We start from the raw sequence: 18,489 nt of genomic DNA on the forward strand, positions 1-18,489 counted from the left end.
TTAAATTAATAACGAGAAACCTCGAATCCAATCCGATCCGTCGTAGCAACCTTTCGGGGCCCTCTGTCCCTCCCTCTCGATCTCCCAGTGCAATATCGATATATGAGTGTGTGCAGGCCGTTTTGAAGGCTGTCAGAAATTGCAGACAATTTTCTCCTGCGTATCAGCGACCCCTCTCGCTCTCTCCCTCTCTCCCACTCTCTGTCTCTCGCCTCCTGATACGTTGCAGAAAACTGTTTGCGAATCACCCAGTTATTTTCCTCGCGAGAAATATGCTCGAGTGTGATTATCGCACAAATACAATTCGCCACAATCCTTTAGACAGTAAACCCGTTTTGAGATTGCAAGTGTGCGGGATGTGCTTGATAGCAATATTGGTGTTTTTAAGAGCATTTTAGGTATTCTTAGTTATCTTAGTAATCTTGATCTTGCATTCAAATGAAGAGCAGTTTCTCACTACACAAGCTGATTTTTACTTCGAATCGCCTGTCAGCAAAGTGTTAAGTCTTAAAGTGTTATCCGCTAATTACCGAATCAGAATGTTCCCCGAGATCTGAAACACTCCGAAAATAAAAAAAACATCAAACATCCTCGAATCGATTCCGTTCGATTTCCTCGTCAACTCTTCTCGTCGCAATCGCGTCGTCGCGAAAAATAGAAGAAAAAAAAGAGTAGGATCTCTCGCATTAGCGCGCGATTGAAAATCAGCGATACACGGCAGTGCGAGCGGATCTCCGATTAAAATTCCCCGATACACCGGGGCCGATCTCCAAGCCGATATTTGATCGAAAACTAGATTCCCCGTAACCGGAGCAATAAGATCGTAGATCGCTTGCGTGAAAGTTCGATCGAACTGGCCGTCTACAATCGGCGAGCTAGCTCGGCTCGGCTTGTCCCGATCCGATTACAAATTAATATTCCACCGACGGGGAAAAAGTCGCTCAATATTTTAATTCGTCGACGCTGCCGCCGAATTTCCGCGCGAGGATCAACAGGTTTGGTCCCATTCCTCTCTCCCTCTCTCTCCCTCTCTCTCTCCCCTCGATGCACCCCCACACTTTCCTCCTGGATCACGAATTACCATTTCTGAATCGGTCCGCAGACCAGATAAAGTATTTTAGTGGTATATATTGCGAGACGGCCAACGCCTCCGCCGTATGCACGTGCATACAGGTGCAGTATCTGTGACCAAGTCGTTACGCTCGAACGAATGCGATCTTGCATGCGTCGCGGGGGCCACGTGTGTTTCCATGTGCACACGGGATGGGAAACGTTCGTTCGTTCGTTCAGTCGGAGTCGTTCCGCTGAATCGGGACCGAATTTCCCATTCGTTTTAACCGAATGCCATACTGGCCGAACGAGATATCCTACTAGATGGAATTGTTTCGAGGAATGCAAGCCCGGGCAATCAGAACAACCGGCCGACCACTTATGCGAGCTGCCTGCATCCTTTTAGCTGGGGAATTGGTCCTGCGCCATTATTAATCGTCGCATACATTTGATCGCATCGGCTGAATTATTGTCACTAATTTCTGTAATGTCCGTCATGTAAAAGTACTTTATGTTTGTATCTTTCTGATTCTCGTCCTGTTATCAAATCATGTAACATGTGTACACAATTACATTTTCGCCCCAATTTCTGCAATGTAAAAATACTTTGTATGTTTGTATCTCTTTCTGTTTCTCTTGCTTTTATTAAATCATGTTACGTACATGTGTACACAATTACATTTTCGCCCGAATAATTATAAATTGGTTAGAATGGTAAAGCAATACCCAACACGATTATCCACGGTGTACTTAATTTTCTTTTTATCAAAAGATCGAGCACCTGCATCAACGATGTAAATACAGTTGCGCAACTCGTCAGCGAAACCCGTGCACAACGAAATCAGCGAATTCGCGCAAATAAAATAAACAAATAAAACCATGCATAAATAAACCCGTGTAAACCGGGCGAAAGTTAACCGGATACTCGTACGAAATCGCGTCAAAAGAGCATCCAAGAAAAATCGCCATAAAAATCTGCATAGCGGAACGACTAAAAAATGTGGAACAGCGCGTGTACATTTTTTTCCGTATATGTGATGGATAGCTTTAATAAGTTATCCGCGTGCTCGACGCTGTTCCAAACTCAATTTTCTTCAAAACCGAGTGTCGCGCTGGCAAATTTTATTGTGCAATTTCGATTCGCCGCGCGGCGCCGCCGGTACGTACGCAATATTTCCCTCTAAATAAAACTAATAGAATGAACGATTACGAAGCTTTATATGCGCAAAATGGAACACGTAGTTGGACAAAAAATCGGGTGGATTGGAATTCCGAGTAAAAAGAGAAAATTTGGAAAAAAAAGAATTGATCGATGTCGATTTTTCCAGATGGCTCGGTCCAACAGGTAATCGTTTCTTCCGGAGAAAAACACATATCTTTTCGAGAGAAACAGCGTCGTGTCCCCGGTAATCGGAGAATCGCCGTAATGATTACCGTGCTTGATTAATCAAGCAGCAAGCAGCGGGAAGCCGGGTGCAACGAACCCGGCTCTCTCGAATCGATACACGCCGGCCGAATGTATCGAAAATCGACTTGGCCGTGATAATTTCGATCAATTTCTTCACTCGTGGACAATCTCGCTGATTTGGTTTATACGTGGCCGCGAAGGCGGAACGGTGTTCGCACACGTAGCCGAACGAATATAAATGTGGGAGGCCTTTCACATTCCGGAGAAAATTTGCTCGACGAGTATTTCACGCTTGCCTCAAAAAATATCTCCATTTCCACAATGCGGCGAAACAATTGCAACAGTTTGTGCACCCTCGCGATTTAACGCGGATGAAATCTGCGGACACAGCCGCGTTTATCTCCAAATGCTGATTGTTCGCTTCGTATAAGATTTTTTCATTTTAATCCCAGTCTTCCGTAAAGCAATTTGCATTGGCGAGGCAGCTGTAGCTGTCGTCGAGTTCAGACCGCTGGGCACGAAGGTGTTGCATGTGGCATTGAAACGCAACACTCGGTTGCACTTGATTTACTAGCGAATCTCTGACAATGTAGATCTTGTGCGTGATAGTGTTGCCTACGATACAATCGATACGCCGTGGCCTTAATAAGAGTGAACGGAAGTCGCGAAGTTCGTCTGCAGACGAGACGACATTCAAATCTATTAAAACGAGACTGAAATTGTTGGACAAGCCATGAAACATTCTTCAGGATCGTGAACCAAGTTTTCTTGGATCAGGACGCGAGGTGATCGAGAGATCGATGGTGATGATCGTTTAATTTCATTTTAAAGGAAACAAGTGCACCGTGAACTCTGGGAAGATTTCCTCCATCTTTCGCAACCATGTTTTTGCCTCCACCTCCCCCGCTTTTTCTCCTCTCGCTTCTCGATCGTGGATCTTCGAGCGTATGCAAAGCCAGCCACAGTCTCCGATGCAATTAAACGCACAACCACTCCCAAGGCGTGCATCGTACGCAAGAACTTCATTTCATTTTCTACTTGCACGCTTTCTCATTTTCACTTCCCCGTTAGCTGGAATAAATAATCCAGGGAATAGAGCGTCGCGTCGCGGGAAAAGAAGACTCGCTTGGGTTTCTTTGTCGAATGTAATTGGCCGGGTGTAAAAATCGAGTTTGCCGTAAGAAGCGAGATTGCATCACTGTCCACCAAAAACGATGCCAACATCGCGCGAGTATTGTTCCTTGATTAACAGAACGAACAGCGAAGAAAATTTGGAAATTTCCTAATTAGTTCTTTGCTGTATAAACTTCTTCTTTACGTCGAAGCAAGCGTTTTCACTGGTATTCTGATAGAAATTGCATTCTAGAATAATCTTCGTTCTGCGAGCAGTTTTCAATTAATCTCCACAGGCAGCATTGAAGATTGTTCATCGCAGAGTTGATTACAAACTTGTACAGACTTAATGATTCACCCTTTTTTACCTCATTAAGCAGGAACATGTTGCATGCCGGAGAGCTTTCGAGGCAAGAACCTAAGCGGAATCAATCAAGCTCCCCGCTCGGGACAAGAATTATTGTACCAGTAAAACCGTTTAATTAAAGAGTATGACTTGCTCATTATCTCTCCCTCGATCTAGACAAAGGCGTACCTGCCGGGTCGTTCACCCGGAAAAAATACCGAAAAGAGTCTCGGCAACATCGTGTTCTAGAATACCGAGCAACAAAAGTAGCCGCACCATTGTTCAGACTCGCATCAAAGCACACATGTGTACCTCTAAACAATCAAATCTTCGTCCACGAATTTCTACAGAACTGACGGATTCGTGCGATTTGAAGAAAGAGATGCATACGGTGCAATCAATCGCGAAAGAATTCATTTGTTTGGATGTTTGCACGCATCCACAGGCTGTCACTCTAAAAGTCTAAACAATCAAATGTTCGTCCACGAATTTCTATAGAATAAAGAGATGCAAGTTTGCAACAGTGCGATGAATCGCGAAAGAATTCATTTCTTTGGATGTTCGGACGCATCCACAGGCTATCACATCGCGATAAAAGTCGCGGAGAATCGAAGAGAGTACAGTTTTCCCGCGTTTGTTGTGAAAACCTCGGGGATATCGAGTCTCGGGAAACGAGATGGTACAGTATTTCATCGGTAATTGTCCCCAACACTATTCTTTGACTTTTGTCGTACGTAGAAAAGGACAACGGAGCTCGAGAGGCTTCGGTCGCCGAGAAATGTAAAGATAACTAATCCAATAACAAAACTTCTTTATTTTTCATTATTTATTGATGGGACTTTGACCAACATATTCGTGGCATTTTTATAATTAAAACGATACCAAATATGATATAATTCCAGTTATATTTATTCGTGTAATGAACGGTGATAGTTTTCGACGCAAAGAAGGACAGCGTATGGGAAAGAAAGATACGCGGAGAGTCGCAGCGCGCCTCTCAAACGGCACAGTTCAAACAACTTCTCCGTACGCTGTTTCTCCTTGCGTTCGAAACTTTCGTCGTCCATTACACAAGTCAATATTATCGGATTTATATCATATTTGGTATAATTTTCATTAGAAAAATGCCACGAATATGTTGGTGAAAGTTCCACAAAAAAATAATGAAAAATATAGAAGTTTTATCATTGGATTAGTGTGGTCTCACCGATATATCCGAGCCGTATGATGTCATACTTCTCGGCGACCGAGGCCTCTCGAGCTTCTTGGCCCCGCAGGAGTGGGGATAGTTCTGGGACAATTGTCGGCCAGACATTTCGGACATTTATCGATAAAATACTGTACTACGTTTTTTTACGTGTGTGCTGAACACAGATTTCTTGGATAACTTTTCCAAGTGTAAACGACGATCCTGGGTAAACAAAGGTGCTAAGCGGGAAATTGTTGTATTGTTGTAATGCTATTGCATACCTGAGAATGATACATCGAGTATTATAAAATCCCAATTTAAACACCGTAATACCTTAATTTCTTTGTAGCGCGATCGACCGCCCAAGGGGGAACCCCCTAGTAGTGGGGATAAAAAAGTCACGTCATCCGCATACCCGAAAGTCACATGAATCGCGGGAACACTGTACTTGTCGAGTAAATTGCACGGTGGTTCTGTGCTTCTAGGAGTTCAACACCCCGACCTCGACAAAAATCGGCGTTTCGATTTAACGGAATCGTTCGGTGGAATCGGGACGGATGCCGATCGTAGGGAAACGAATTAATTACCGAGGGGCGAGTTCGACGATCCCGGGGGAAGAGAAGAGTAGTATCCCGAAACGGCCCGTGGGAGCGAAGAAAGCCAAGCGTCGCGCCTCGATTCGACATACCTACGTATCGTAACACGGCTAATTGCGGTATAAACAGCGGACTTTACGAGGCACCGGTATACCGCTGACAACGTTCAGCAAACATTAGCCGCCATTAACGAAGATATAAGCCCGCGGCGTATTGATGCGTCCGCGCTGGAGATCCGCAATGTCAAGGGGATACGCTAAAATGTTAAGATCGCCGGCCGTAATCGAACACCTGACGCGAACATTCCAGGAAATTGGCCCGAGATAGCGGCGCGCATAATGCTAATGGATGGATATTAATTTGACCGTGGCAAATACATTTTAACTAATCTCGAGGATGAGAACGAGTTGCGAAAGCTCGCGAGGAAGAAGAACTTGGATGAGAAAAAGCTCGGGCATCCCCGATGTCGACGATAAACAGCGACGTCGCGTCGTTCGCCGGAGATCGAAGAAGCCTCGTTTCGTGGATTCCGCGGAAATGTCGCGAACGGCAATTTACGCTCGAAGGATCTCGGGATATCGAGGATCGAACGGTTTCGCTCGTCCTCCGGGATTCTCGGCCCGTTCGATTATTTTCGGACCTCGCTTAATCGAAGATCCTTGTAGCTATCGTTCGCGTTACCGGCCACTCTCCTCTTCGCGCGACGCTAACTATTCCTTCCTCATGGTCTCTGATCCCAAAAATGTATCCGCGAAATTGTTTGATGTTCGCAAGTGCCTTCAAATTCGATTTTTTAAACCAATGAAGCGATCGCTTCGAAATTTTATACTCGTCTTCAGCGTGTGATTTCTTTACACGTCTTCAACTTCACAAGGTCTGATAAAAAGTCGGTGAAACCCGAATGATTCACGAATTTGAGCAGGAAAAAAATATACCTCGAGATTTAACGCGTCGCGATGTGACTCTGCAGATCAGCATGGCGGCAGTTCGAATGGGGAACAATAGCGGAAAATATGTTTGTTCGCGGGCACGATGAAAATGGCCGTTCGGGGACAAAACGTTCGATATTTCATTGGTCGATCGAGAACAAGTTTGTCGAGGTTTTCACGGTGTTGAGCGTCGCGTCGTCGCGCGCCTTTTCGACCTGACGGCTTTTTACGCGACGGGACGTTAAGCCGGGGCCACACTTAACCCACATATTTACATTGATTATTTTTTTAATTGCAACGAGTCACGCGACTATTAATAACCATTTCAGAAAAGGCTGCTGATCATAAAGCGTGGAATTTTAATGACACACAGTCGGCGCAGGCGTGGTGTGCACCACGCGCGCTCTCTTGTGCTCGCGAGAAGCAAAACCGAGGAAGCCTGGTCGCCGTCTCGCGTACACAGGACGGAGCATACATTTAAAGATTATAGGAACCTATAAAGCTTTGGCTGCACCGGAGAAGAACATTTTGTAAAGCCGATTATTCGGTATCTCGAGATAGCGGCCGGCATCCCGGCGCACGAGAGAGAGAGAGAGAGAGACCCTTCCTTTCGTTTTTCGAAGGGGCGGGGGAGAAGGTCCGACCTCTCTAGAATCCGAAACTCGGTGTTCCTGGTCCTCTTCGTTCTGTCCTTCTGTTCCATAGTCGTTTACAATGCGTTTTGCAACTGGACGAATCATTGTCCCCGACGGGATTGAACTTTCGAGTTCTCCCGTTTCACTAATCCACCCTTTCTGACGCCCTCCTCGCCTTTTTGACAGGAATTCACGCCCTTCCCGAACTAATGAAAAACGAAAAGAGCATGGCTGAGTGACGGAGGACCGAATTGTACTCGGTGGAATCCCGATTTACGATTGTTCCCTATTGAATGTGTTTTGAGGAAACGGTCTGGGGTGGAGGGAAGATTTATTTGAACGATGTCTCTTTAAGGAGGAATTGAATGATGAACTCGGGAGATAATGCACAATATTTCAAGAATTAAAACGAAATACGTTTGTCATTCTTAAAGGTGTGCCTAAAAAATTAAAATACCACGCAGACTATCGTTTTATCCGATGCTTGAACAACCTCGTATTTCCATCCTCTTACAGCTCGTCGTTGCGCGACCAACGTTACACGCGGAACATTTTGCTGTAACATTTTGCTACGAAAAGCTACAAAAACCGGGTCTGGTGAAAGCCACGAATTTCCCCGTTTTCCCCGCGGTCGGTTCGCGTGTTCATTTTTTCCCCTGTCGGGGGCTAGAGCCCGACGGAGACCGTTTAGGAAAGGTAAAAGGTGGATGAGGAGTAGTAGTAGTAGTAGTTGTTGTTGGAGGAGGAAGAGGACAGGTGTCGAGGCTCGTGGGCGCGCGAGTTTCGCGCGGACGAAGACGCCGCGACAATTATACGCGACGCCTTATTATAATCGGAGCAGGTCTCGTTTAAAGCAGCTGGAACGACTCCGGCATGATGGTATACCCAGGGACGACGACGACGACGACGGCGGTGGCGCATAATAAGGGAGAAAAGAAGAAAGGGACCGTGGCGGTTGAATATAGGATTCTACATGGCCGCCCGGGCTCTCTGTTACTGGCCTAACCTCATTTAGTTAGAAAGTGTTTGCGCGACGAGACCGGTGCAAGATTTAATTGGAAACGCCTCGTGTCTATCGCTCTCCGGCACTCCGCGCTGCAAACCGCTCCGAGAATGTCATCCTCGGAGCCCTCCGCTCGCCAGTAATTGGTCGCCTTTCTCGCTCCATCCGCCAGGATTTTCTGGCGACCCTTGCAAACCCTCTCTCTCCCTCACTCTCTCTCTCTCTCGTCTACCACCCACGGGAACCCCTGTTGAATTTGTATATGCGGATTAATAGCGCGACTTGGTCTAGTTTTACGAACTCGTACCCGAGCTCTTTCAAACCCCGTCAACCCGTACAGTGGCTTTCAATTAATCGCGACCCGTCTCCGCGAACTGAATCCATGAATCCCGTATCAATTGATTAACCCGTTAGAGAGCCTCGCCCCTTGTCCTACAAGCGTTTTTCGTTATTCTGTTTAGCTGCCTCGAGAACTGGCAAGTTTATTTCCGCCGCAAGGCGATCCTCTAATTAGCGCCGGATTAAATCAGCATGCACCCTACTGACACTCACGTTGTCGTTTCTTCAAGGGGTACTGTGATTTTTTACGGAGCCGTCCGTGTGGGTGCAGTTGTAAAATGCAAATCTGCGTAACCGCATAATGATAGAACATTCGATCATAGATATTTTGGCCAGACAACATATAAATATATCCACGGATCGAAGTATCGAGCCTATAATTAATCCGACATTATCGTTAAGTAAAATGTCCGGGCGCATCTACTCGAATTAACCGGGAGACTATCAAATTTTCATACGGCCGAAACAGCGGGAAGCGAAGTATTTTGTGAAAACCGTTTTCCCTCTCAATAAGTCATGCCGAGCCCGGGGGCCGCCATACCGTTCGAACCAGGTTAATAAACACATCAATTTTCGGTGAGGCGGGGTCGAGATGAAGGGGCGGTAGGGAGGGGAACTGCTTTGTCGGTGTCCCGATAATGCGGATAATATATATTTAATATCTGTTTAGCATACACGTCCATTTATGTTTTTGCGGGATATGTATAAGCTTTCAGTCAACATTATTGAATTCATAATACGCGCCTGACATAAATCTACACTCATTAGAATATCCAGCTGCCCGTATAACTCAATGAACCATCGATACAGCTGGGATTAATTAATTTCCGCGTACGCGGATTAATATCGAGCGATTATTAACATTTCGAGCGATCTTACCCTTTCGAAAAATCACTCTTTGTTCGAACTCCCACTTCTAGAAACTAGAACCTTTTCATACACTCCGGGACAAAAAGATAGCACATCGTTTTCTGTTTTTCCTCATTTGGTACATTAAACTGAAGAAAATTAGTATTTACTGTGTGAGTATCATCCACAATATTTATTTCAATAGATAAAATCCTATGATAAAATAATAAATAAATAAAATACAAAAATAAATCCTATATAAAACAAGCATGTAATGTAGAACTCCATGAGTGAAATTTACATTCACGTAAAGTCAATTAAAACAGTAGAAATTCGTCGATGAAATGTATTGTAATCCGTGAAAGTGATGTCGGCAATTTAAATGGGACGACTTCAGCGAATTAAAACCGGACTGGAAGTTTTCTGCGAAGGTGTCTTCGATACGAGCCGATTAATTAATCGATGATATTCGCGATTGTTTCAGGATGTTCGGAAGCGGCGGTGCTTGCGCGGGCTGTAGCAACGCGATACCTGCCAACGAACTGGTGATGAGGGCGGGTGGATCGGCGTTTCACCAGAAATGCTTCACCTGCAGCAAATGCGGCAGTCAACTCGTCTCCGGCGATAGGTAAGACCCAGAGTCCGCTAATAAGCTACCGCATCGCGAGTATAACTCCCGTTGATTGCATGCATTCGGTGAAAACGGTACACAGACTCTTGCGAATCGATCCGCGAAACCGGTTGATACTCTGCCATAAACATCCCAAGCTTGAGAAAGTATGAAATAGACACCTGTGCCGATCTTTTCAATCATTTATTGCCCGAAGATCAAATCACCCAACCCGATATTTAGCGAGGAATTATCCGAACGTGTGAAACGCAGATTCAAAGAACACTGTTTTTCGAACTCTCGAGCCTTTGCTGTCAGTCCGTCGAAAATGATAAATAGTAATTCGGACGCTGCGCCTACCGTTTAATGCGCGTCGAGCTTCTGCTTGGCTTGCACTCGTCAATCGAATTACGTACAGCTAAATTAATCTATTAAATCGGAGTTCATACTCGTCGGAATGGCCGAATTATTCTATTAAATACGAGTTTGTCAAAATAGCTGAATTAATCTGTTGCATCGAAATTCATGCTCCTCGGTGGACAGCTGGATTAATTTATTCTACTCGGCCAGGCTGTTCAAGGTGCGCCTTCAATCGAGATTAAATTGATTTTCGATTTCGCGACAGCACTGTATCGTTTTCGGTGATTATGCGTGCGATCTGAGGGAGTGTTACATTAATAAACAGTCGGCAAAGCGTTTCGCAACGTGACGTTGCATGAACTATGGTAAAGAATCGTTTGAAAATGTTTTAACGTACTTGTTTATGGTTAACGTTGATCATTTCGTTAGAACTAATATCGATTCTGGAAAATTAAAATTCTCTAATCCGGACATATTTGATCGAAATCATGTATGTATATGATAAATTGGAGATGCCTGAGTTTGTCCAAATAGCTGAATCAATCTATTGCATGAAAATTTATGCTCCTCGATGCGCGGCAGGATTAATTTGTGATTAAATTGATTTTACGATTTCGCGATATGGTTTCCGGTGATTATGCGCGCGATCTGTGCGGGATTGTTAAATTAATGAACAGTCGTGAAAGCATTTCGGGACGTCTTGATTCCACGTCGAGGGAAAAGTAAGGGTCGCCCGGTTCTGACGGCGAGGTAATCGATACGAGAGAAATCGGTTGAATCGATACGGCTCAAAGGGAACCGTTGATACGAGAGGAAATGCGGCAATTAAAGGGTTGGAAAAGAGGCGTGTCGCCGGTGGTTAATTGGTGCGGGGGTTGCAATTGGGGATTTTGTAATAAAGGAGGAGGGAAACAATTATTCCGGGCCTGTAATGAAGCAAACTTGTTTATGAACGTCGATTCCCGTATATGTACTCTGTCGCATCGGCGGGAATCCCGTTACCGGTTGATTATGGGATTTCCTTTGATCTGGCCTCCTTTATCCGTGAAATCATGCTTCCGGCGATTCTCCAATTTCTGATTCACCGCGAAAGAATCGAGCGCGCGGAATCTACGATTCAACCAACCCACCCAGATATAAGAATCAACCTTGAAAATCTCGCTTAAAATCGTTTTGTATTCTCCCCTTTGTGCACATTTTTGGTTCAACGATTTTGATTAAAAGTATTTGCAAAAACGGGTTCGACGAACTCGGGCTTTCCCGATTTTAATGAAAGAAACTTCATTTGCTGAATTTATTAATATATATTATTTACTTTGTCGTGTAATATTCCGCCGGGTTCATTCCGCGTTTTAATGATCAAATAATGTTCTGAAATAATGATCAAGTGAGAACGCAAAAATGTTTCCGATCGTTTCGTTGCGATATTAATTACAAAGAGCAGTTTTTTATCATACCAACACGGGCTCAACGACGCATTAAATAATACGAACACAACTATCACACAAGTCGGAGCATACTTCCTTCTTAAACGTTTCGAACATTGAAAAATAAGCAGCACTCTACTGCATACGGATGCGGAGGGTCGAGAATACCTGACTGACCAAACTAACAATGTCTTTTCTGTCTTCAGGTACTACATGCTGTCGGGGTCCCCCGTATGCGAGACGGATTGGCACAAAATTGTGAAGTCGTCGAGCGTGGCGGCCGCAGCAGCCGCCGCTGCGGCCGGTAACGGCGGTGCCCCCGTCAGAAAAGGTAAGGTCGGTCGGCCTCGAAGGAGTCGCGAATGAGGCGGCAACCCGGTCGGTCGCCCGAAGAAGGTACAAGCCTCTCCGCAGCCGACGCCCGCCGTCGTACCGTCCCAGGTCGACGTTGTGGACGTGGCAGTCGGAGGGGACCCCTATTCGCCGCCTCCGCCGGGTCATCAGCAGTACCACCATCATCACCACCACCATCACCATCATCATCAGATGGGCCTCGCGCATCCGGGACTGGCGGTACAGCCGACGCACCTGCAGGCGTCCACCTATCAGGACTGGTCTCCGTGGGCCCAGGACACCTGCGACTGAGCGCGCCATCGTCGGGACTCGAGATCCTCCAAGGCCCACCACCGCATTGCTGAACCGTTTCGGGGCACGGAGGACGGGTCCTTGGGACTTGGGGATATTGGCCTCTGCGGACATTGGGCTCTGAGGACATTGGAACCTTGGGAACTCAGCAACCTGACAACGACCTTCCGGGTCCTAGGACCTTGTGACCTAGGATTCGAATTAGCTGGGGACCTTGTGATGTAGGAACCTTGTGACCTACGGACCCCGCAATCTACAGACCTCAGAGACCCGCTAGCAACCTCAGCTAGCTCCCCATTCTCTCTCATCGAAATCCAACAGTCTCTCGAATCCTACGATGGCCTCTCCCGATGGCTATGGTAACTCCCATACGCAATCGTCGTGCCTGGATCACGTGTACCCAGCCTCCTCTACGTCTGCAGAACCCCGATAAACGAGGACCGAGTCTGAGATAACTGGTGAACGAGCCTCTCCGTCACGAATCTCTTGTGGGATCGCTCGGAGACAGGAACTCTTTTCTGTGCGTGCGTGTTCATCGTCGATCCGCGATCCAGACGGACCTCGAACTAGCCGTATGTACCTCTGTCGAGCTAGAGCAACGGCACGCGCGTTACCAACGCTGTCACGCGTCCTTCAACCGGTCTCCCTTTAATCGATAATCTTTGCTCAATCACGGAGAACCGAATACAATTCAAAGTGTACTGAAGCACCTGGCTACGCGCTCGCCGCCGTCTCTTCGACTCGCTGATACCAGCGACGACAGTTTTCCGAGGCTTTATCCGATTCTTTGATGTTTGGCTGAATCGATTCGCCAATCTTGTTAATTGTGTGTTAGGCGACGGTCATTCATGCTCGCGTTCACCCGCGCTTGGCGCGCTTTGCTTTCGGAAAGGTTGACTGTGCGATATGATGACGACGTGGTGGGTCCAATTAAGAACTCTAATTTCTTTTCTGTACGATTTGCTCGAAAGAATAATTCCGAGGTGCATTTACTCGAATATTTGTTTAGTTGCGGTTCGTGTATTGATAATCTGTTTGAATGGACGCATTGAAGAGACCGGCACAAATCTAGATAAATTCTATTCTACGCAAACATCTTGAAACACGTCCAAAATGTTTATAATCAACTGCTTAATGGACCCGACACCAACACCATCTTTAACGTTAACGAACGCTGCGGAGAGATTCACTGCCCGGATCAAACGTTCGCGAAATTCGCAGATCTCTCCTGAGCAAGTTAAAAAAAGAAAAAATACGACGACTGCAAGAGAAAGTGAAAAACCGGGCAAACAAAATGGTGCTACTTCTTATTCGATCAGAATTTCTCGAATCAGACTCTGACTTCTTCGCGCGGAACGGCGTCGAATAGTAGCAAGATCGGCAATGTCGTCTGGCCGAGCCACCGAAAAACTTGTCACGTATGAAGCAAGAAAATTGCGTGGACCGGGGTCGGGTAATTCGGTCGATTGAAGCGGTGGCCCCGGCCAGGTCCCAGCCCTTAGAAAATTATTTTTCTTTGAAAATTACCGATCCCTTCGAGTCGCGTCGCTTCGCGCTGGGAAGAGAAGGTCCCCGACTCCGTAAACTCATTAAGCGTTCCTTGTTCCCGCGATCGTTAACCGAGTCTCGCGCGCCGCGGAATAAAAAGCCAGCGCCGAGGTGAAACCATCGAACGAGAGAAATTATCATTCGAATCTTCCTTGTTAACGTGTCCTCGTCCAGAGCCTCTCTTCCTTGCGCTGTGTTGCGAAGCGAAGCCGATCGACATGGATCTTCTCGATCCTTTCCACTTTTCTGGGCGAAGCGAAATAAAATGACGATCGCAGACAATTGTCTCGCAGATTCAACAATGTATTCATTTTCTTTTATTATTGTTTCGAAGCCGATCGCGCGAGCAGCTGCGTGTCCAGGTGAACAAATTGCAAGAAGGTGCTTGAAAATTGCTGGAACGGAAAACTGTCGAGCGACGGGGGCCAGCGCGCGCCACTTGTGTCGACGATGTGTTTCAAACAGGCAAACGATGGACCGTGTAACATACTTTTTCTAAGTGGCAAGGTTTCGACATGCGCAATAAACATTTACGTAAATGTCTAATCGTGAACACGTTACGATGTATCTAACCATCGTCCGAGCCCGTCGCCGTTCCCGAATGATATCCGCGGCCCTCTCGCCCCCCGATAGCTTGTACAAAAATCGCGCGCGCGTCTTTCTTCTCTCCTGTTTCCCGTCGGTGTACCTCCGGCCGGAAGTCGATGATCGCGAGAGGAACGTCGAAATAAAAACGACGAGGGCTCGGACACGTTCGAAGCTCAATGCGAAACTAAAGACACATGTTTTGGGTGTAAATCAACGGCGGGGACGGCTCCGATGGCGAACTTTACGGCCCCCTTCTCTTTCTCTTGCCGACCCACCTCGTTACGTACAACTTTCTCCATTTTGCTTACTTGACATGGAGTGCATTTACTCGTACCACACGTTTACCAATTTATTAATCGCAAAGATATTTAGTAATGTATGAGTTCTTTTGAATAAAAATATAATCATTAGATTGCGGATCTTTCTGCGTATAAGTTCTTTTCTCGAGATAATTTCTTCTCTTAATCATATGATAAGTTCTATTATCGATAATTCTTTCTCTTTTCTAGATAATCATTTCAATGAGTTGATACTACAGTAAATCGTCTATAATCGCAAAAACCTCGAAGTTCGTAGACGGACACTATTTTTTTGAGCTTCAAAGACCGAGCCGAACGTAGAGAAGGACAGAGCGTGTAAAGAGAGACGGCCGAAGCGACTGCGACTCTCCGCGTCTCTTTCTTTCCCATACGCTGTCCTCCCTTGCGCCCGGAAAGTTCATCCTCGGTTAAACCACTAAATACAGTTGAAATTATATCGTGTTCGGTATTATTTTAATCAGAAAAATGCCACAAATATATTGATGAAAGTTTCGTAAAAAAATAAGTAATAATAAAAAAATGTTTATATTGGTATTACATTGTGAGGAGGCGCGGGCTTTTGAACTGTGCCGGCGACTATGGCTCTCCACGTCGCATTAGTAGTGGTTCACACCGATATACCCGAGCCGAGATCAGATTACTACAGCGGAGGAGATATTTTTTTTGCGTTTATCGTGTACGACCTTTTTGCGACTATGGAGGATTTACTGTAATACACATTGGTGTTTTTAAATTCTTTTCGTTTGTATATTGTCTTAAATTGTGCCTACTCATTCCTGTAATAAACGCATAAAGTCCGCAGTCCAATGATCATTTTGCAAAGTCGTCGTGTGCAAAGAGTTGATGCTGTTTCACAATTGCTTAGCTCTTGAATCTGACGTATTTCGATCAGGAAAGTCTTACTTAGAATCCAGCGGAGGATCCGTCGAATTCGCGAGCCTAAGCAAACTGAATTAGCATTGTGTGTTCGATGGGTCCGCGAACAGTGTTGGGCTTGTTGCAAATTCCCGAGGAGAGATCGGCAAAAAGCGACGGGTCGTCGTAAAGCGGCCGAACGACCGGCTCCGCTCCGCGCAACTGATCGTTACTCGTTTACCCGTCTCGTTCTTAGCTGAACTTTTGTCTCTCAGACCGCCGCGCCGCGCCGCCGACGCGCGCTTACGAGGATCCAAGGGCGAGAATCGATGAATTATGCGAATCGGCCGAGCGAGTGACCACGGTGCTCTTCCGAGACGGCCCAGCGTTAAGGGTCGATTAAAACACAGCCCTTTTCCCGGGCCCCTCGCGTTTCCTTCGACTCGGCTTCGCAAATCCGCTCTAAGGCTCTACAGCGCGCGCGCGCGCACCCGCGAAATCGGCCTGCAAAAACGGACCGAGATTCATTTTCTGCGAACAAAGAAACCGATCGGACGAAGAGAGAAAGAAAGAAAGAGAGTGAGATTGAGAGAGAGAGAGAGAGAGAGAGAGAGAGAGAGAGAGAGAGAGAGAGAGAAAGAGAGAAAGAAAGCGAGAAAGAGAGATTGTATGGCGCTGATGGATCGTGTAATTTAATCTTGTACATAGGGTACATTTTGTATATTGTTAAAAGTTTGTGTGATATAAATGGTTATGTATTTACTATTAATGCGGCGAGTATGGGACATCGCGCGTCCAATGGGCGATCGCGTGCGCGCCCGCGCGCGATAGTTTCGAGAACCAGGACCACTGGATGTGTAGAACGTGTTTTTCGATCATGTTTCTTCGCGTGGATGATCGTGCTTGGTTCCCTGGTTTCAATTAAAGCCGATCCCACTTGCCGAACGTTCGATAGCGTTGGTTCGTTTCCCTTTTTCTCTGTTATCTACCGTGAAAATGATTTGTATCTCCTTTCTGTTCATTCTTTCCCGACGAAACGCCAAGATCGATCCTCTGTTAAGGGATTAGTTGTTGAGCGTGCGATACTGCGAACATTGCGATTCTGTTACGCGAGTTTTCTGTTTTCTCTTCCTCGGTCTTTTTTCGGTTATTTCTTTCGGGAGGGGAAATTGGACGAAACGCGAGAGATCGCGATCACGTTGTCAGACGAATGTTTTTAGGGAATACCTAACCGTTGAGAACGCTTCTCGCATCCAGTGGCGCTGGAACGTAGAGCAACGTCCTCAGTTGAGCGAACACGCGGCCGGACCAACACGCGGTCCGTCGCGTTTAGTTAATTTTGTTATTTGGTTTAATCTCGACTTCTTATCCGGGACCCGACATCTGTGAATGGTTTCGCGGCCTCTTGTAAAATACAAACTACACGGACACACATACAAAACACGTTTATTAATTAATAAAATCACAAGTTTTTAGAAAACCACACTCGGACCGTCCGGCTTCATTTCTTTCCCTCCGTTCCCACAGCATTTAACCCTTTGCACTCGGTTGTCTCCTCTGAGACACCATCGAAAATTGCTGTAACATTATTAAATATATCGGTATCTAGTCAGTTACTAAACATTTAGGTATTGTATGAGGTATTATACCAATATCATATCCATGAAATTTCAGAAGTCATAGAGACCGGGAATATTTTAGATCGGAAGAAATTTTCCAGTTAAAATAGCTCCGAGTACAAAGGGTTAAGTAATTTCACACTTCGGCTGTTCAAAGTCTAGCAAATATAAGAAAAGTTGTGTAAGTCACAGGTACAAAAATTAAAGTAGTTTCTCTTTTCACATTCGTCCTTTCTTCTTTCGTTGAAAATATTATTCAGAATTATCAATTAAATGAATAAAAAAGGTATGCGACTACATCGAGTGGACATCAGAGGACGAACACTTTGCAGTGACCAATGTATCGACGTCGAGGTAAGCGAAAAAAATGGGATCTCCCGCAATTCCAGTCCACGCGACGAGATTAATGAGCCGGCTTCCCAAACTTTTCGTACTACTCATCCAAATTTATCGGCCCCGTTTTCGGAGATAGCAGGAAACTTTCCAGCGCAGGCTGGTCTGGCGTCATGGCAGAAGCAATTTCTGTTCGGATGAAAGTAGCAAGGACGTTTCAAGGTCGCGCTGCTCCTTCCGAAACGAAGTGCTTATAACGAAAATGAGTTCCGAAACGCTGCGGTTGATACCGGAATAGTTGTAAAATCAATTTTCTGAAATCAGTGGTGAGAGATTCTGAGAGGTGCCACTAAAAATTGCTGTACCATTATTCAAAATATTGTTTACATTATTAGTAGACTGCGGATCTTTATGCAAAATAAAAAATGTTTGCATTGATTGCAGAGCACAGGAGCCAGATAAAAATTGTATCCTTCTTCTAATTATCCTATTAAACTGGAACTGATATCTTGATGTCCTTGAATATTTTTAACACGTCCACTGCTTTATATTGTACGTGTCCATTTTTGTCATAAATGCATAAAATCCGCAGTCTAATTAATTAGATATGTTGGTCAATCATTTGATCAATTACTAAACAGTTAAATATCGTACGAGCTGTTATATCACAATTTTATATCCATAAAAAAACTTTTTAAAAACTACGCTTATATTAAAATGCACTAAA

General features: G+C 45.5%; 1 protein-coding gene across 1 annotated transcript in view; it reads left to right on the top strand.

Moving 5' to 3' along the window:
• Nucleotides 1-17,293, top strand: part of LOC143208090 (uncharacterized) — a 201,119-nt gene extending 183,826 nt beyond the window's left edge. Inside the window, exons 4-5 of the mRNA XM_076422165.1 lie at nt 9,942-10,085; nt 12,061-17,293. Of these exons, the coding sequence (XP_076278280.1) occupies nt 9,942-10,085; nt 12,061-12,220 (304 nt within the window). The 3' untranslated portion in view covers nt 12,221-17,293. The remainder of the gene's footprint in view (nt 1-9,941; nt 10,086-12,060) is intronic.
• Nucleotides 17,294-18,489: the final 1,196 nt, after the last annotated feature.

This window comes from Lasioglossum baleicum, chromosome 4 (genome assembly GCF_051020765.1).
Source record: "Lasioglossum baleicum chromosome 4, iyLasBale1, whole genome shotgun sequence".
Lineage (NCBI taxonomy): Eukaryota > Metazoa > Arthropoda > Insecta > Hymenoptera > Halictidae > Lasioglossum > Lasioglossum baleicum.